Consider the following 21157-nt stretch of genomic DNA (forward strand, 5'->3'; position numbering starts at 1 on the left):
CGAAAGACAGAAGGCAGCGGTGACAGAGTTTGCGTTTGAGAGCTTCCATCAGGATGGCAAAAGTTGCTTTTGAGTTGACTACTTTATCATGGGATTAAAACTAATGTTGCTTAATATTACACAGGTTGCACTGTGTAAAGAGTCAAGTGCATTGTGAGATTGTTCTGTTACACAATCCTCAACTGTATCCAGCCATCCAGGATTAATGATACATCGGAATTTTATTTTGGCATAATAAACTGTGGTGGTTCATCTATCTATCTATATTACTAAAACTCTGTTCTTGACCGCTTTTGGCAATCTGAGCTGCGATTTCCGAGAGAACGCCGCCACCTACGGCCGTCATTTTTGGCCACCTCGCTCAGAGCCCCCCTCTGCCGCATGTGTGCCGAGGATTTTTCCCGTAGATGAAATATGACAGAGATATTAATGTTTTTACAACATTCCCCATTCTCTCTGCTGCCCCCGCTGGCGGCAGGGGTGAGGGACTATAAAACCAGGAAGTGGTATGCCTCAATCAGTGTCTGCAAGCTGGAGGAAGGCAGAGGGTCACGTTTCTCTGAGCTGTGAATAACACTGAACACATGTCTACTCAAATGTAAGTGCCCTTAGTGGTTCTAAAATGCTTGCAGAATGTGTCTATTGGTTCTAAAGCTTGCAAAAAAATGTCTATTGGTTCTAAAGCTTGCAAAACGTGTCTCTATTGGTTCTAAAGCTTGCAAAAAAAGTCTATTGGTTCTAAAGCTTGCAAAAAGTGTCTCTATTGGTTCTAAAGCTTGCAAAAAGTGTCTCTATTGGTTCTAAAGCTAGCAAAAAAATGTCTATTGGTTCTAAAGCTTGCAAAAAAATGTATATTGGTTCTAAAACTTGCAAAAAAATGTCTATTGGTTCTAAAGCTTGCAAAAAAATGTCTATTGGTTCTAAAGCTTGCAAAAAAATGTCTATTGGTTCTAAAGCTTGCAAAAAAATGTCTATTGGTTCTAAAGCTTGCAAAAAAATGTCTATTGGTTCTAAAGCTTGCAAAATATCTCTATTGGTTCTAAAGCTTGCAAAAAAATGTCTATTGGTTCTAAAGCTTGCAAGACAATGTCTATTGGTTCTAAAGCTTGCAAGACAATGTCTATTGGTTCTAAAGCTTGCAAAAAATGTCTATTGGTTCTAAAGCTTGCAAAAAAAATGTCTATTGGTTCTAAAGCTTGCAAAATACCTCTATTGGTTCTAAAGCTTGCAAAATACCTCTATTGGTTCTAAAGCTTGCAAAATACCTCTATTGGTTCTAAAGCTTGCAAAATACCTCTATTGGTTCTAAAGCTTGCAAAGAAATGTCTATTGGTTCTAAAATGGTTCATACTAGCACTCCAGAAAGCGCCCCCTATTTGTATAAAAGTGAGGTTTCAGTGAACCAGCTCGATGACAACTTTCCTTACATTAATTTATGACATGCAACATCATTTTGGATTCTCCCCCTCTGTGATTCCTCTGTGATTCCTCCTGCTCACCAGTTCTATGACCACGTTTTAACCCAGACTTACTGCAGTCTGAAAAATGGTCTCGTTCTGAAACGTCATCCATTTCTTCTATCCAGAGATGCTGCCTGTCCTGCTGAGTTACTCCAACATTTTGTGTCTATCAATTTCACCCTATTCTTTTGCTATAGAATCATGCCTGTCACAGTTACCAGCCTGGAACTGTTGAGTTCTAGAAGGCAGATGCTTTTATATAAGACATTCAGCAAAATAAGCACCACCACCACCACGAGTCAGGAACAGCTTCTTGCCCTCTGTTATCAGGCTTTTGAACAGTCCTTCCATAGGGAAGAGTATTGTCTGATTCACCACTATTCCCTTGTGGACATTGCACTTTGCTTATATAACTGGTCTGCTACAACGATGAGCACCCTATTCTGAACTCTGTATCTTCCCCATTGCTCTAACTTTTGTAGTTGTGTTTGATTTGATTGTATTGATGTGTTGTATTACATAATCTGATTGTACAGCATGCAAAACAAGACATTTCTCTGTACATCATACATGTGACAATAATAAACCTCAACTTGAATCTTACCTTAACTTAAACCAAAAAATATACAGAATCTGTTTTGCTAGTAGCTAATGGCCTGCAAGTGGTAGACACTTGAGGAATTTGGTCTTCACTTACAGTTTCAGATGTAGCAGCATAATCAGAGTCTTCAATTTCCACTGCAGTTGAAGCAGGCTCCAAAGTGCTTGGTGCTGATAGAGAAGGGTGATCAGGTGGTGGTGTTTTCTGGAGGTCAGGGAGCACCTCAGCAAGGTGGTCTTCCATCTCAATACAGCATCTAAAAAGGTTTTACAATGTTCTTTTCACTGAAATAATATCTAATTGTGGAAGAAATTAATTTAGAGGGAAATTAAAGGAAAAACGAAAAGTTACACTTCGCAGGTTTGCTTCAAGAGACTTTATTTATTGCAGGATATCATGGAGAGATGCTCACCAGTTCTCTGACTTCGCTGCAGAATTAGCTGACAGTTTTACTGTGCAGTAAATAACTTTTGTTAATTTTTTAGATACAGCTATACAAAAATATACTATCTACTACATGGGTACCAATAATTTCATTAGTCATAACATTATTATTCGCTTATGTTAATCTTATTCAACAACAGATGGTTACTACAAGTCAACACAAAGCAAGGGAATCTTGACATTTTTCTATCTCATCTTTCAAGCAGCCCATTTCCGACCTGTTCATAAGCCTCCCATATACAACAACGTATCTACGCTACTAGCGGTAGGGGGCGCGGCTGATCCACTGTAACTTCTCAGAAATGTAAACAAACTTCGTTATCAGCTAAATGTTTTCATGTTTACATTACCATCCACCAACATATTCCCAAACATGAGGTAAAAACATCTAATCTACTTTGCTGTTTCCCACGGATTCTCTTCGAGACCTGGTCAAGACAAAGATTTCCAATTCTCTTCTCCAATACACCCTTTTGTTACCTTGTTCAATTCCAATCAAAATTAAATAAAGAAGGATATTACTTTTTCTTCCACATTCATTATTCAAAGTTTGTAAAGTTTAGTTTAGAGAAACAGCGCAGAAACCGGCCCTTCGGCCCACCGAGTCCGTAGCGACCAATATGATCCCCGCACTTTAACACTATCCTACATATACTAGGGAAAATTTACATTTATACCGTCAATTAACCTACGTCTTTGCAGTGTGGGAGGAAGCCAAATATCTCAGAGAAAACCCACGCGGTCATGGGGAGAATGTAAAAACTCCATACAGACAGCACCAGCAGTCGGGATCGAATCCAGAACTCCGGCACTGCAAGGCAGCAACTCTACCGTTGCGCCACCATGACACCCATAGGTTTATGAGTCATGGGAACAGAATTAGCCCATTCAGCCCAGCAAGTCTACTCCACCATTCAATCATCGCTGATCTATCTTACGCACAACCCCATTCTCCTGTTTTCTCCAAATAATCTTCAACACTCTTACTAATCAAAAATCTGTCAATCTCCGTTTTACAAATATCCCATGACTTGGCCTCCATAGCTCTCTATGGCAAAGAAGTCCATAGATTCACCACCCTCCGATTAAATAAATTCCTCCTCATCTCCTTTCTAAATGTATGTCCTTTATTAACAGTTATTAACTTGCAAATGAAATATACATCAGATCAACATCCCACCAGATTAACATTTTTTTTTTTAAATCACAAAGTGTATAATTAATGTCCCTGTTCCAGAATCTCTGGAAAACATGGATGGATAGGTAACTGTAACATGACATTCCGACTTCTGTGCCACGACTGATGAAGGTCAATGTACCAAAAGCTTTCTTGATCTCCTTATCTAACTGTGTCGCCACACTCAGGAGACTATGTGATAGTAATCTTAGATCCCTCACATCTACAACACTTCCCAGAGCCCTACCATTCGCTATGAATGTCCTCCCCTGGTTTGACTTCCCAAATGCAACAACTCGCACTTATCTCTGCCGTGTTCTTCTATAATACAGAGCCATGTTAATGGCTGTCACATTATTAAAGTTAGAGCCGAGAAAACGAAAGTGAAACTTAAAAAATTTACAAATATAGTTGCTTCCCTTATTCCTTGAGTTTCAATTACGTTTGCCTTCTACCATATTGGCAAATTACCCTACAGTATCCAATTAACACTTAATTCTCCAAACACAAGCTGGTTCAGCAATGCTATAAAACACATTCATGTTTAATGTTTTTCTGATATCTGGATCTGTATCTGCATTCTACATTGCCCCATTTTACAATTACATTTTGCTGTTGAGAACAAACATTGTTTTCCCAAGCTTATCTTCATGTTACTAAAAATTGTATTAGGAATGAGTATGAATTCCTACTCATCCCTTTCTCAGCAAGACCCTGTAAGAAATTAGTTTTGATTTACACCCACTGATGACCAAATATATTTTCCAATCAATGGGGAAGCATCACGCCTAGCTACAGTTTAAGCAGGAAATAAAATATCAAAGTGTGATGCAAGTTCATACAAACAACAACATGAAGAAAATGGATAAACCTTGAGGATTTCAATATTTGCTTCAGTTTGTAGGATCGCATCCTCTCGGAAATGTATTGCTAGGGTAGCATCAATCGTGAGTCTTGATGTATATTCCAAATCAGGATCAAGAGCATTGCAACAGGGACAGAACTGAGGTGACAATGTATTTTGTATCTGTTATCTTCAGTATAAACTAGCATCTGCAGTTCCTTTCTATTGCATTAGGTGCTTTATAAGTTTTATACGCTTATTTTTTCCATAAACAAACTCACCCAGTGACCGTGCACATCGTGTGAATAAATACCCTGGACACTTACCTGGTGTTAAAGTGGGAGAGTTACTCCAACATTTTGTGTCTACCTTCAGTGCAAGGCAGTTCCTTCCCACGCAGTTGTCTCCTGGATTCTTCGGCAAACATGTACCTTCCAGCCCCTCGAAATCTGCCTGGTACCTGTGATCCCTCGGATTCCCATTGGCTAACTTCCCTTGATACACACCGCCATCAGCCAATCAACAATCTTCCAACAGCCGCTCTGACCAATCGCTCCCCGGAAAGGCGCAGTCACTCTTAGGGGCCGTCTCCAAGTTGCGAGCAACTTTTAAAACGCCAACAGCAGTTCCAATATCAGCTTTAAAAACTACTTTATCCAGAGGAAATGCGTTTAAAATAATACTCCGCGTAATTTATTCAAGTAACGGTGTACTATTCTTATTTATTTAGTCACCATCGGGTTTTTTTTAGAGAAGCTGGGGAAATGGACACACGATTCTTAAGCTCTCTGTTGAGTTTCGTTTTCCCAACGAGAGGAGATCAAATCAACAAACGATTGCAGCGACTCGGGGTGGAATTAAAGGTCGATAGATTAGCTCATTTAGATGTACAGGAAGAGGGGGTTTATGTCTGAAATGAAGTCTGTCAGTTACCAGCAGATCACAGGCACAGTGTTCAAAAATTATTGTAGCTTACAACCTAACTAAAAGAACAGCCCCTCATCTTCTGCTGGGGTATCTTACAACCCAACAGGAGCAACGTTGAATTATCCACTTCTAGATAACTAACAATACCTTACCTTCCCACAACCCCCCACACCCAACTTTCCCCATTCTCCCCTGTGCCCCTTCTCGATGTGCCCCCATTTCCCTTTCTCCCCCCCTTTCCCCATTCCTCCCTGCATCCGTTCCCCTTCTCTTCCCCCCCCCCCCCCCTTTTCTCTTCTCCCCTTTCCCATTCTCCCTTTAACCCTTCTCCCCCATCCCTGTTTAACTCAGCGGGTCAGGTAGGGAGGAAGGAATGAAGAATTGACGTTTTGGGATGGGACCCTTCTTCAGCCAGTGGCACAGTGGTGCAGCAGTAAAATTGCCTAAAAGTGCCAGAGACCCGGGTTTGAACCTGATTATGGATGCTTTTGTATGGCATTAGTACATTCTCTGTGGCCGTGTAGTTTTCCTCCTGGTGCTCCAGTTACCCCTCACATTCCGAACAAGTGCAGGTTTGTAGCTTGATTGGCTTCTGTAAATTGTCCCTAGTGTGTAAGATAGAACTAGTGGACAGGGTCATCGTTGGTTGGTGGGAACTCAACTCTCTAAGTTAAGTTAAGACTAAACCGGACCCAAAACAACACCTGACCATGCATTCCACAGATACTGCCTGACCCGCTAAGTTCAACCGGGAGATCAGGTAGGTTCAGGCGGACTGAGCGAAGATGTTCAGCGAAACGATCGTCCAGTCTACGTTAGGTCTCGCCGATGTATAAGAGTCCACATCTTGAACAACGGATACAGGTTGGAGGAAACATAGAAACATAGAAATTAGGTGCAGGAGTAGGCCATTGGGCCCTTCGAGCCTGCACCGCCATTCAATATGATCATGGCTGATCATCCAACTCAGTATCCCGTACCTGCCTTCTCTCCATACCCTCTGATCCCCTTAGCCACAAGGGCCACATCTAACTCCCTCTTAAATATAGCCAATGAACTGGCCTCGACTACCCTCTGTGGCAGAGTTCCAGAGATTCACCACTCTCTGTGTGAAAAAAGTTCTTCTCATCTCGGTTTTAAAGGATTTCCCCCTTATCCTTAAGCTGTGACCCCTTATCCTGGACTTCCCCAACATCGGGAGCAATCTTCCTGCATCTAGCCTGTCCAACCCCTTAAGAATGTTATAAGTTTCTATAAGATCCCCTCTCAATCTCCTAAATTCTAGAGAGTATAAACCAAGTCTATCCAGTCTTTCTTCATAAGACAGTCCTGACATCCCAGGAATACAGGTTGGAGGAAACATAGAAACATAGAAATTAGGTGCAGGAGTAGGCCATTGGGCCCTTCGAGCCTGCACCGCCATTCAATATGATCATGGCTGATCATCCAACTCAGTATCCCGTACCTGCCTTCTCTCCATACCCTCCTGCTGCTGCTGTAGCTTTGGGAGCAACAACAACAGCAGCAGCAGCAGCAGGAGGAGATTAGCAAGAGATACGACTGATTGGCTCTAGCCCAAGTGGGAGGAGAGAAGTGAAAACAGTTTAAGTACAGGTCAAGGACAGGCAGACTTGACTCAGAACTGCTGTAGCTTTGGGAGCAACAACAACAACAACAACAGCAGCAGCAGGAGGAGATTAGCAAGAGATACGACTGATTGGCTCTAGCCCAAGTGGGAGGAGAGAAGTGAAAACAGTTTAAGTACAGGTCAATGACAGGCAGACTTGACTCAGAACTGCTGTAGCTTTGGGAGCACCACCAACAACAGCAGCAGCAGCAGGAGGAGATTAGCAAGAGATACGACTGATTGGCTCTAGCCCAAGTGGGAGGAGAGAAGTGAGTCAGTGCTGGGAAAACAGCTGAAAACTGAGGAATTTGGTTTGTAAATTGGTAAATCAGGCAATTTATCAGTCAATTTAAGTAAGACTGCTCTTAGGGAGCGGCAGTGAGTGAGCGGCCTTGTGAATGGTGCCCTGTGAGTGAAGTGTGAGTCTTTGGCTCGAGAGTCTTAGGAGAGGAGACTACGCAAAACACTGCAGAGGGAGAGACGAAAGAAGGAGATGAGCCAAAACCAAAAAGGCCTAAGGCAGGCAACGCCATTGTAGTAGGAGACTCCATTGTGAGAGGTACGGACAGGGGTTTCTGCGGCAACAGACGGGATGCGAGGATGGTGTGCTGCCTTCCTGGTGCCAGGATCCAGGATGTCACGGACAGAGTGCAGAAAATCCTCAAGGGCGAAGGTGAACATCCGGAAGTGGTAGTGCATGTCGGCACAAACGATGTCGGAAAGAAGGGGATGAATATTCTGCAGCGTGACTTTAGCGAGCTCGGAAAAATGCTGAAAAGCAGGACCTCCAGGGTTGTTATCTCCGGTTTGCTTCCAGTTCCTCGTGCTGGCGAGAGCAGGAACAGGGAGATACGGGACCTGAACGTGTGGCTGAGGAACTGGTGCACAGGGCAGGGATTTAGATTCTTAGATCACTGGGATCTGTTTTGGGGTAAGGGGGAACTGTACAAAAGGGACGGATTGCATCTTAACAGGTGTGGGACCAGCATTCTGGCAGGCAGGTTTGCCACTGCTACACGGGTGGTTTTAAACTGAATAAGGGGGGTGGGGTGTCGAATGGGCTAGTGGAGGATGGAGTTAAAGGGAAAGGGTTTCTTAAATGTGTGAGCGTAGAGACAGAGGGGTGTAAAATGAGGGTAGAAGCAATAGGTAGCAAGGTGAAAAGTAAAAGTGGCAGGCCGGAAAATCCAGGGCAAAAACCAAAAAGGGCCACTTTTCAACAAAATTGTATAAGGGGTAAGAGTGTTGTAAAAACAAGCCTGAAGGCTTTGTGTCTCAATGCAAGGAGCATTCGTAATAAGGTGGATGAGTTGAATGTGCAGATAGCTATTAATGACTATGATATAGTTGGGATCACGGAGACATGGCTCCAGGGTGACCAAGGCTGGGAGCTGAACATCCAGGGATATTCAATATTCAGGAGGGATAGAGAGAAAGGAAAAGGAGGTGGGGTAGCGTTGCTGATTAGAGAGGAGAATAACGCAATGGAAAGGAAGGACATTAGTTTGCAGGATGTGGAATCGGTATGGGTAGAGCTGCGAAACACTAAGGGGCAGAAAACGCTGGTGGGTGTTGTGTACAGGCCACCTAACAGTAGTAGTGAAGTTGGAGATCGTATCAAACAGGAAATTAGAAATGCGTGCGACAAAGGCAAAACCGTTATAATGGGTGACTTCAATCTACATATAGATTGGGTGAATCAAATTGGCAGGGGTGCTGAGGAAGAGGATTTTTTGGAATGTATGCGGGATAGTTATCTAAATCAACATGTAGAGGAACCAACGAGAGAGCAGGCTATTTTAGACTGGGTATTGAGTAATGAGGAAGGGTTAGTTAGCAGTCTTGTTGTACGTGCCCCCTTGGGCAAGAGTGACCATAATATGGTTGAGTTCTTCATTAGGATGGAGAGTGACATTGTTAATTCAGAAACAATGGTTCTGAACTTAAAGAAAGGTAACTTTGAGGGTATGAGACGTGAATTGGCCAAGATTGACTGGCAATTAATTCTAAAAGGGTTGACGGTGGATATGCAATGGAAGACATTTAAAGACTGCATGGATGAACTACAAAAATTGTTCATCCCAGTTTGGCAAAAGAATAAATCAGGGAAGGTAGTGCATCCGTGGATAACAAGGGAAATCAGGGATAGTATCAAAGCGAAGGATGATGCGTACAAATTAGCCAGAAAAAGCAGCATACCGGAGGACTGGGAGAAATTCAGAGACCAGCAGAGGAGGACAAAGGGCTTAATTAGGAAAGGAAAAATAGATTATGAAAGAAAACTGGCAGGGAACATAAAAACTGACTGCAAAAGTTTTTATAGATATGTGAAAAGAAAGAGATTAGTTAAAACAAATGTAGGTCCCTTGCAGTCAGAAACAGGTGAGTTGATCATGGGGAACAAGGATATGGCGGACAATTGAATAACTACTTTGGTTCCGTCTTCACTAAGGAAGACATAAATAATCTGCCGGAAATAGCAGGGGACCGCGGGTCAAAGGAGTTGGAGGAATTGAGTGAAATCCAGGTTAGCCGGGAAGTGGTGTTGGGTAAATTAAATGGATTAAAGGCCGATAAATCCCCAGGGCCAGATAGGCTGCATCCCAGAGTACTTAAGGAAGTAGCTCCAGAAATAGTGGATGCATTAGTAATAATCTTTCAAAACTCTTTAGATTCTGGAGTAGTTCCTGAGGATTGGCGGGTAGCAAACGTAACCCCACTTTATAAGAAGGGAGGGAGAGAGAAAACGGGGAATTACAGACCAGTTAGTCTAACATCGGTAGTGGGGAAACTGCTTGAGTCAGTTATTAAAGATGGGATAGCAGCACATTTGGAAAGTGGTGAAATCATTGGACAAAGTCAGCATGGATTTACAAAAGGTAAATCATGTCTGACGAATCTTATAGAATTTTTCGAGGATGTAACTAGCAGCGTGGATAGGGGAGAACCAGTGGATGTGGTGTATCTGGACTTCCAGAAGGCATTCGACAAGGTCCCACATAAGAGATTAGTTTACAAACTTAAAGCACACGGCATTGGGGGTTCAGTATTGATGTGGATAGAGAACTGGCTGGCAAACAGGAAGCAAAGAGTAGGAGTAAACGGGTCCTTTTCACAATGGCAGGCAGTGACTAGTGGGGTACCGCAAGGCTCAGTGCTGGGACCCCAGCTATTTACAATATATATCAATGATCTGGATGAGGGAATTGAAGGCAATATCTCCAAGTTTGCGGATGACACTAAGCTGGGGGGCAGTGTTAGCTGTGAGGAGGATGCTAGGAGACTGCAAGGTGACTTGGATAGGCTGGGTGAGTGGGCAAATGTTTGGCAGATGCAGTATAATGTGGATAAATGTGAGGTTATCCATTTTGGTGGCAAAAACAGGAAAGCAGACTATTATCTAAATGGTGGCCGACTAGGAAAAGGGGAGATGCAGCGAGACCTGGGGGTCATGGTACACCAGTCATTGAAAGTGGGCATGCAGGTGCAGCAGGCAGTGAAGAAAGCGAATGGTATGTTGGCTTTCATAGCAAAAGGATTTGAGTATAGGAGCAGGGAGGTTCTACTGCAGTTGTACAGGGTCTTGGTGAGACCACACCTGGAGTATTGCGTACAGTTTTGGTCTCCAAATCTGAGGAAGGACATTATTGCCATAGAGGGAGTGCAGAGAAGGTTCACCAGACTGATTCCTGGGATGTCAGGACTGTCTTATGAAGAAAGACTGGATAGACTTGGTTTATACTCTCTAGAATTTAGGAGATTGAGAGGGGATCTTATAGAAACTTACAAAATTCTTAAGGGGTTGGACAGGCTAGATGCAGGAAGATTGCTCCCGATGTTGGGGAAGTCCAGGACAAGGGGTCACAGCTTAAGGATAAGGGGGAAATCCTTTAAAACCGAGATGAGAAGAACTTTTTTCACACAGAGAGTGGTGAATCTCTGGAACTCCCTGCCACAGAGGGTAGTCGAGGCCAGTTCATTGGCTATATTTAAGAGTGAGTTAGATGTGGCCCTTGTGGCTAAGGGGATCAGAGGGTATGGAGAGAAGGCAGGTACGGGATACTGAGTTGGATGATCAGCCATGATCATATTGAATGGTGGTGCAGGCTCGAAGGGCCGAATGGCCTACTCCTGCACCTAATTTCTATGTTTCTATGTTTCTATGAATCAGTCTGGTGAACCTTCTCTGCACTCCCTCTATGGCAATAATGTCCTTCCTCAGATTTGGAGACCAAAACTGTACGCAATACTCCAGGTGTGGTCTCACCAAGACCCTGTACAACTGCAGTAGAACCTCCCTGCTCCTATCCTCAAATCCTTTTGCTATGAAAGCTAACATACCATTCGCTTTCTTCACTGCCTGCTGCACCTGCATGCCTACTTTCAATGACTGGTGTACCATGACACCCAGGTCTCGCTGCATCTCCCCTTTTCCTAGTCTGCCACCATTTAGATAATAGTCTGCTTTCCTGTTTTTGCCACCAAAATGGATAACCTCACATTAAAGGATTTCCCCCTTATCCTTAAGCTGCCTAACCTGAAAGGACTGTCGGGGTCCCTGGACAGGGTTGAGGGAGGAAGTATAGGGACAGGTGTTGCACCTTCTGCGGTTGCAGGGGGAGGTACCTGGGGAGGGGGTTGTTTGGGTGCGAAGGGATGTTAACCAGGGAGCATCTCATATTTCGCTTGGGCAGCTTACCGTATGGTTGGTATGAATATTGATTTCTCTAACTTCAAGTAACCCCAGCATTCCCTCTCACTCTCTATCCCTCCCCCACCCAAGTCGCACCAACTTCTCGTTTGGATGTTTTCAGTGTAAGCTTGCATAGTGTACAAACCAGCAGTATGAATGTTGAATTCTCTCATTTTTGGTCACTTCTACAAACACCCTCTTGAGGAATTACTTACATTGGATGAAAGCAACCCCAAGGGTTTTAGATAAATCATTGGAGGAGGAAAGGAGAAAGGAGAACGTTGACCTGCAACACCATACGTTCATAAGTTATAGGAGCAGAATTATGCCATTCAGCCCATCGGGTATACTCAGCCATTTAATCATGCCCTATCTTTTCCTCTCAGCCCCATTCTCCTGCCTTCACCCCGTAACCCTTGACACCCTTACTAATCAAGAGCCTGTCCAACTCCGCTCTAAAAACACCCAATGACTTGGCCTCCACAGCTGTCTGTGGCAATGAATTCCACAGATTCACCACCCTCTGTCTAAAATCTCTCCACATCTCCTTTCTAATGGTACATCCTTTTATTCTAAGGCCTTCCATCAAGCCGTCCATGAATGCTTTCTCAGGACCTGAGAAGGCTTTAGAGAGATGCCATTGAGATTTGCAACATTATGAAGAGAGAGAGAGAATCCTTTTTTGCCTCAGCAGAAGAGCGTTAAAAAGAGGTAGGAGACATGGATGAGATGTGAGGAGGAATATTTTTTATACTGAAGATGGTTACTGTCTGAAACGCAGTCAGAGGGGTGGTGGAGCCATATACTATGGCAGGATTTTAAAAGTATTTAGGTCAAGGCCTAGCAGTGTGCGGATATCCCAGGCCTCTTACAAATGCGATGTCTTTATATTATGATTTAAACATTTCTACTCTTTAATTCTTAAGGATCATAGAAAATCAATCAGAATGCATTATGACAAATTGCATCTCATTTGAAGAAGACAATCACTTGAAACATAATATAGATGGAGACAGAAAAATGTACACATAATCCCATCACATCACATCTTCACTACTTTCCGCATTCCGCAGAGACCACCCCTTCCATAACACCTTGGTTCACTCATGCCTTCACACCCAAACCACCCCCTCTCCAGGTACATTGCCCTGCAAACACAGGAGATGTACTACCTGTCCCTATATCTCCTCCCACTCCTTCACCTAGGGGCCCCAGCAGTCCTTCCAGACGAGACAGAGGTTCACGTGCACCTCCTCTAATCTCATCTACTGCATCCAGTGTTCCTGATGTGGGCTCCTGTACATTGGCAAGAGCAAGCAGAGACTTGGCGACCGTTTCATCGAACACTGGCACTCGGTCCACTGTGGCCTACTGGATCCCGTGGTTCCCAATTTCCCTTCCCATTATCTTACTGGCCTTTCTTTACTGGGTCTCCTCATTGCCAGAGTGAGATCACATGCAAAGTGGAAGAACAGTTTGTATTCCACTTGGGTAGTTTACAACACAACGGTATAAACATTACATTTTCCAATTTTAGGTCATCCCGACAAATCCCCCTCTCCCCTTTCTCACCCACATAACCCCTCTTCCCCCCCCCCCACCACGCCATCTTCCCTGTACCGCAACCTTACTCCACCTATTTCTCCTCTCCTCCTCTACCCACTTTCATTAATCTGGCCTCACAATTATAACTCTTCAATCATTTGGTCTCACCCCCACTCTCATCAACCACTCTCTGGACTTTATCTTGCACAAAACATCATTCCCTTTATCCTGTACCTGTACACGGTGGTTGGCTCCACTATAAGCATGTAAAGTCTTTCTGCTGACTGGTTAGCAAGCAACCAAAGGTTTTCCACTCTACCTCGGTACACATGACAATAAACCAAACCAAACCAATACAAACTCTAAAAGACTGCAATTACTTGTTTAAAATATTTTGTGAATATCTTCTGATGCTTCATTATAGGTTTTTTTTTGTTCTTTGTGTTTTTATGGTTTAGAAAGGTTCAGAAATACTTTGCATTAAATTGTGTTGTCATACAAACTATTCAGGATTTCTAAATAAAATTCTGAATCTCCCTTTCCTGAAGCTATTGAGTTTGTTGCTGTCCAAATTTATTGACCAAAGACACATACAAATGTTGGTGATCTAGGAAAGACTTTGTGAAAAAACAATGTACAGAATATGCAAGGCAATTTACAGCAAAGGTGGAAGATGTATATCAGACCAATATCATAGGTTCTTTATGTACAATAAGTAAGGCATCAGCAGTCTTTGCCCTTCTCACAGTTTGGCAGTTTGGCTCACACCAGACTATGCTTTCATTTGGTTCTTAAAAAAGTTCCATTGTGGGAAGAATCAAGTTTCATTATTATCTTCAATGCTGTTGGAAGAATTGTCTTGAAAATGAATATTTCTTTGATGCTGAGAATGTGTTGATAGTTTTTTCACCAAATATTTTTTATCCTTTCCCGCCTAGAGAAACAAATGGTTCGCAATGAATGAATATTTGAATTTACACTCCATAGTGGATTATATACTCCACAGTCTTCAAGAAAATAACTTTTGCAAAAGATGTTCATAGAAAAAAAAACAAATAGATAATTTAATGTAGCAAAACTGAGAATAGTTACACTGATTCCCACAAAATATTTATCTGAAAACAATTTAAATTATTTTTCTTCTAAGTGAACTATCTTTAGGAATTTCAAATGTCAAACATTTAACTAACAGATTTGGGTAGGCACAGTGTCACGCAGTAGAGATACTCTCTTACTGCGCCAGCGACTATGGGTGCGATCCATATAGAGTTTGTACGTTCTCTATGTGTCCACGTGGGTTTTCTTCGGGTGCTCCGGTTTCGTCTCACATTCCAAAGACGTGCAGATTTGTACGTTAATTGGCTTCTGTAAATTGCCCCTAGTGGATTATATGGAACTAACGTAAGGGTGATCGCTGGTCAGCATGGTCTCGATGGGCCGAAGGCTGTTTCCATTCTGTATCCATTCTGTATCTCTAAACTGAACTACACTTAACTAAACTGAACATGTTAAATTGAATCAGCTTTCACTGGGACTATGGCTATTCAGGAGAACATTTGTTAATCTTAGTTTAGTTTTTAGTTTTTGAGATACAGCGCGGAGTCCGCATCGACCATCGATCCCCGCATATCAACCCAAGCCTACATACGCTAGGGACAATTTACACTTATACCAAGTATACAAACCCAAGCCACTAACTGACAAACCTGTACGCCTTGGAGTGTGGGAGGAAACCGAAGAACTCGGAGAAAACCCACGCGGTCACGGGAAAAACGTACAAGCCCCATACAGACAGCACCCATAGCCAGGTTTGAACTAGTGTGCGGGTGATCAATGATTTTAAAGATGCCGGTACACCGTGCCATCACAAAAAAAACACTGATTTTCACATCCACCTTGTCAAGATCCCTTTAGATTTTAAATATTTTATTCAAATCCTTTCTCATTCTTCTAAACACCAGCAAATACAAGTCCAGCCTGTCAAATCTTTCATTATGAGATAAGCTACCCATTCCACATATCAGAATATTAAACCATCTCTGACTGCTTCCTATATATTGAAATAATTTCTGATATAAGGAGAGTGATTCTGTACGCTGCAATGTAAATGTGATCTCACTATTGCCTCATATGACTGGGACACGTCTTTTGTACTTACCAGTGCTAAATGCCTTTTCAGCTGGGTTATAGACCTTCTGTTAGCTCGAACCAAAGCAACAAAAGTAGTCAGCACCATACTGTTACCAAGATAGAAAAGAAGAAATGCAATTACATTGTTGTGCTCATTAATGTATTATTAATTTACATGTAACACCTGAGAAAATTATGAGATCTCAACTTTAATTTTAGATATTTTTAGTTTCAGAGATGCCGCGCAAAAACAGGCCCTTCGGCCCACCGAGTCCGTGCCAGCCAGCGATCCCCGCACTTAACACAATACTACACACACTAGGGACAATTTTCAATTATACCAAGCCAATTAACCTACAAACCCATACGTCTTTGGAGTGTGGGAGGAAACCGGAGATCCTGGAGAAAACCCATGCAGATCACGGGGAGAACAAACAATCTCCATACAGACAGCGCCCATAGTCAGGATCGAACCCGGGTCTCTAGCGCTGTAAGGCAGCAACTCCATCGCTGAGCCAACGTGCCATCTTTCGTATATAAAAGCAAAGGTTTAATGCTGCCATTTCAATTTGAGGCTCAAACAATATCCATGAATGCGTGGGCCACTTGAGATTACACGGGCAATTCAGAATTGTAATATTAATTCACTATTTAACCTGAAATATCATTATTTGGTTTGCTTAATTTTCAAAGGAATCAGGATAATATGGTGGATATCCTATATACCTTTTCCGTATGTTTTTCAAAAAGATAATTTACTCAGCAATCAAACAGGCTAAACCATTCAATCTATGCATATTTTTTGTAGCTTGTTCTACATTTCCAGGCTGTAGTGTGTTAATTACCTATCTAAATGGGACAGTTACAAGTTGTTTTTTCATATACACGACATATGTAAGACAATTCTAATGTGAATTTTATTTGATTGATGTTATTTTTTCTTTATATGCGCAACATACACAAAACTGATAATTTTAAAGTAAATGTTATTGAGATTGCATTAAAACGATTAAAAGCACCTTGTTATAATTGCACCATAAAAGTAAAAGAGTCACAAATCTCTTTTCGAACTATTAATTCTGTGTGATTTAAAATGTTAAACAGTTAGTCTTGTTTATTTAGCCTAATTTTATACGATCATTTGTTTTTATACATCATTCTTACCATAAAACCATGATCAGTATCGACAAAAAGGCTTCTGACTTAACGTAGTTAAGGACGTTCTGTGTTTGTTGTGGAAGACCTCCAACAATCTCTGGAATAATTCCCCAAGCTGTTTCATAATATCGAAACGGGCCACATGCCCTGGACGGATGAACCCTGGGGAGAGAAAGACTCGTCAAACTTGGCATTCTCACTTCCATTATTCTGCTCCGAGATTTGTTTCGTTTTAGTTCAGTTTAGAGATACAGCGCAGAAACAGGCCCTTCCGCCCACCGAGTGAGTCCGTGCCGACCAGCGATCCCTCCCCACACAAACACTATCCAACGCACACTAGGGACAATTTACAAAACCACCAGGGGTGCTGTACGATGGCTGCTCCGCCGCCAGTCTGTTCGTTTTTTCATCTTTTGAATTTTTTTTAGTGTTTGTTAAAAGTTTGTTTTAATGCTCTCCGGTTTGTTTTATGTGGGGGGAGGGGGAGGGGATCGGGGGAAACGTTTTTTCAGGTTCGTATCTTGCCAGAGATGTGATTAATTTTCGGATCACATTCTCCGGGCGCTCTGCGGCCTTCCATCGATGGAGCTGGAGGCCTAAAAGCTGTGTTTTTTTGTCAATGGTACATACATTGGCCACTATGGACCACTGGTGGAAAGAATGAATGTTTAGGATGGTTGATGAATTGCCTATAACCAGGTTGCTTTGTACTGGTGTTGGGCGTCTTGAATGTTTTTGTTGCTCCACTGATTGGGGCAAATGGAAAGTGTTCTACCATGCTCTCGGTTTCTGCCTTGCAGATGTTAGCATGGTCTCGCAGTGTAGATGAGTCACAGGAAACCCAGCCTCTCAATTTATTGATGTTGCAAGTGTTTCATGTCATATCCATTGGTGTAGATAGGAAAGGGTTAGAGGGATATGGGCCAAACGCAGGCAGGTGGGACCAGCATAGAAGGGGCATCTTGGTCGGACAAGTTAGACCGAAGACCCTGTTTCCATGCTGTATGACTCTACATCTATGTCTATGTGTGGATGTTACAGCTCAATCCATGGGGTGTTGGGACAACTAAATGTAATTTTCTTCTTTTCAGGTTTATCTATGTGCATGTTTTGTATGCAACTTACTATCCAAGTCGATGCTAAATAATGTAACTGCCTCCTGATTATTACTAGTACAAAATATAGTTGCATAAAGGTGAACATGACTCATCTTGCTAGGTTTTATACTTACTTAAATACATTAATGACCAGTGGGATCAGAGCAAGCGTCAATCCAAATAGTAGAGTCAACTGAAAGAAGGTTTTAGAGCTGGATGCTCGAAACAACCTTTTCGCAGGGCAACAGTAATTATACAGACTGTGCTGCAGATAAATCATAGAAAAGAGAGCACATTACACCCAGCGGTATGAATATTGATTTTTCTAAATTCAAGTAACCCTTGTGCCTCTCTCTTGGTCGCTCCCTCACCCTAGTTGTTCTGCTAGTTCCACTGTTTGCAACTATACATCCTTTCATTATCACCTCTTCCACAGCCAACAATGGACCATTGTGGCCTCATTGGTGCCGGCTCTGATTTCTGCTGAAACATTTCACACCTCTGGTTTCCCTCTCCCCCGACTCTCAGTCTGAAGAAGGGTCTTGACCTGAAACGTCACCTATTCTTTTTCTCCAGAGATGCTGCGTGACCCGCTGAGTTACTCCAGCATTTTGTGTCTACACATTATACTCGGGCTGGAGCTGGCATTTTACTGGATAAGCTGAATTTCTTAAACCACTGTTTAGTTAAGTTTAGTTTAGAGATACAGCATGGAACCAGGTCCTTCGGCCCACCAAATCCTCGCCGACCAGAGATCCCCTTACACTAGCACTATCCTACACACGAGGGACAATTTACAATCTTTACTGAAGCCAATTAACCTGCAAGCCTTCACTTCTTTGGAGTGAGGGAGGAAACCGGAGCACCTGGAGAAAACCCATGAACTCACAGGGAGAATGTACAAACTCCCCACAGACAGCACTCATAGTTCACTCCACCAAAGACTGTCAATATCACACCACATTTCCAACAGTGCTACAGTGATTAGACTCTGAATTCCGACATAATGTTGTCTCGAGCATTGAAAAATTGGATGACTGCAATTTTACCACTGAAGTCTGGCACTCAATCATCTTAATAAGGAGCAGGAATGCTGCAAATAATACCTGGGCAACGGCTTTGAAAATACAGATATGGTTAGTCTGTTGTAATGTAATGATGCTTTAAAACAATTATGTTCACATAATCATATCAACATTCTCCTGTCCATGCCAATTGTAAGTGCAAAGATTAGAAAGACAGTTGGCTGTGCTGAATTTAAAAAAATATATATTCATACTGTTATTTGCAACCAAAGCATTAATGTTGTTTAAAGCAAAGTTCCCAGTGGCTTTGGATGAAATTAAATGGTTCTAATATGATACTCAATTTTTCCACTGTAATGAGCCAAAATAAAACACTGCTGAAGATATTGTAGATGTGAGGAACTGCAAATGCTATAATTCTGCATAGAATTCTGCATAGGATCCACCAGGTGGCGCTGTTCCACAATGGCAGCCTCGCCAATGGTCTGTCTGTCTTTTCGTCTTTTTTTGTTATTTTTGGTGTGTTTTAAAAGTTGTGCTAATGTTCTCTGGTTTGTTTTATGTTGGGGTGGGAGAGGGGGGAGGGGGCGAGGGGAAACCTTTTTTCAATATCTTACCTTGCCAGAGATGCGATTGGTTTCCGGATCGTATCTCCGGTCGTTCTGCGGCCCAACTTCATGGTGCTGGCGCCTTGCTCGAGACTGACTTTGAGCCCCACCGCGGGGCCCTGGACCTACCATCGGAACCTGCGATCCCTTGCCAGGGATCAAAGCCCCAACCACGGCCTGCGGATTTCAACAACGAGGAGCTCGCAGCCTCGGGTATAGACCGGTCGGGAAGCTCCAACTTTGCAAGAGGATCGACTAGCCCCGACCCGGGGTCCGATAGCCCGGCGCGGGAAGCTAAGATCACCCCGATGCGGGAGCTTGATCGCCCCAATGCAGAGGACCCGACCGCCGGCTACAGGAGCTAAGATCGTCCCGTCAACGGAAGGCTCAAGGCCCCCAACCGTGGGAGAACATAGAAGGGAAGAGATTGAACTTTTCATTTCACCTTCCATCAAAGTGAGGATTGTGGAGGAGTCACTGTGGTGGATGTTTATGTTCAAATGTATTTTGTGTGTTTTGTTGCTTTTTATTGGTATGACTGTATGGCAAGTCAAATTCCTCATATGTTGCAAAACATACTTGGCTAATAAAGTATGATTATGATTAGAACATAAAGTGCTGGAGTAACAGCGGGTCAAGCAGCATCAATGGAAAACATAGTTAGGCAACATTTTGGGTCGGGACTCTTGTCTTCAGCCAGAAACTTCATCTGGACAAAGAATAAAAGGTTGTTGCAGTGTTCCCCTGCAGTAGATTCTCTCCTTCCATTATTTTGTTAAGTTTTCTATAGAAATGTCTCAATGCATTCCTATTTCCATTTGGAGCCCTAATTAGAACCTGCTTCGTAGGGTCTCAAACAAGCGAGCTTGATATGATTTTGTCTTTGTGCATGAACTACTAGATGGGATGTAAAGTGCAAAATATTGTGCCGTCGTGTACAGCTTTTCAGAAAATGTATTGTCAAGCAGAAAGTTTTCATTCATTAGCATTACCATAAAGTTACTCTTACGGACAGAAGATTAAAATGACCACCAGTGAACGCAGTCACTGGTGATTTTCTTTAAACCCAACTTTTTTTTTTCATTTACCTTTTTCACGTAAAAGATGATAATGCATTTGATGGTATTGAGAATTGGCAGCAATGGGGAGTAAAACATTCCAATCCAGACTACAGTTTGTCCATTCACGATATTCAAAACATTTTCAGGAATGTGGAATTGCTGCTTTTGCAAAATCTTGGGTAACTGAAAGGTGGTATGTTCTATCAGCAATCTAAATATTGAAAAAAATACTGAATAAGTATATTCTCATGCACAACGAATGTCCATTCATTTCTTATCAAGGTGGGTGATCAAATTCACACGCAACATATTAATAATAAAATATAACCTACAAGGATATATATTTGAACTGAAGATATGTAAATTGTAGATCAATGAATTTTGAATGCATCCAAAGATATGTCAGAAAGTTTTTTTTTAAATAGGACCATTTAACTCTCATTTCAAATAAGCTTTCAAATCCATTCCAGCCAAATGCCCATCTAATTTCTCACTTTTGGCCCATATCTATCCAAACCATTCTATCCATGTACCTGTTCAAATGTCTTTTAAATTGTGTTTTTGTACCTGCCTCAATTACCTCCTCTGGCAGTTGTTCTATGTACATTCCACCCTCTGTGTGAAAAAAATACCCTTCAGATTCCTATTCAATTTTGCCCCTCTCACCTTTAAACCTATACCCTCTGGCTTAACATTTTTCACAGCAGTTTCATATGAATTGAATTGAATTGATAGAATTTATTGCCACACAACCAGGGTC

The 21157-nt window shown here is 42.3% G+C and overlaps 2 protein-coding genes across 4 annotated transcripts in view; both read right to left on the reverse strand.

Annotated features, from left to right (window-relative positions):
* LOC116987958 (E3 ubiquitin-protein ligase rnf213-alpha-like) overlaps positions 1-4980 on the reverse strand; it is a 138398-nt gene extending 133418 nt beyond the window's left edge. For 2 of the 3 annotated variants that reach the window (XM_033044311.1, XM_033044309.1), the window contains exons 1-2: positions 4853-4980; positions 2158-2317 (exon numbers count right to left, since the gene is read on the reverse strand). In XM_033044311.1, coding sequence (XP_032900202.1) covers positions 2158-2304 — 147 coding nt within the window. In that variant the 5' untranslated portion in view covers positions 2305-2317; positions 4853-4980. Of the gene's footprint in view, positions 1-2157; positions 2358-4852 lie in introns of all 3 variants that reach the window. The other variant, XM_033044310.1, reaches the window with a different exon arrangement.
* An 8887-nt stretch (positions 4981-13867) lies between these two features.
* The window catches only part of LOC116987960 (transmembrane channel-like protein 7), a 36487-nt gene continuing 29197 nt past the window's right edge, over positions 13868-21157 (reverse strand). Inside the window, exons 12-16 of the mRNA XM_033044312.1 lie at positions 20425-20608; positions 17838-17968; positions 16613-16768; positions 15477-15555; positions 13868-14252 (exon numbers count right to left, since the gene is read on the reverse strand). Coding sequence (XP_032900203.1) covers positions 14136-14252; positions 15477-15555; positions 16613-16768; positions 17838-17968; positions 20425-20608 — 667 coding nt within the window. The 3' untranslated portion in view covers positions 13868-14135. The remainder of the gene's footprint in view (positions 14253-15476; positions 15556-16612; positions 16769-17837; positions 17969-20424; positions 20609-21157) is intronic.

The sequence above is a fragment of the Amblyraja radiata genome, chromosome 26 (genome assembly GCF_010909765.2).
Source record: "Amblyraja radiata isolate CabotCenter1 chromosome 26, sAmbRad1.1.pri, whole genome shotgun sequence".
NCBI lineage: Eukaryota > Metazoa > Chordata > Chondrichthyes > Rajiformes > Rajidae > Amblyraja > Amblyraja radiata.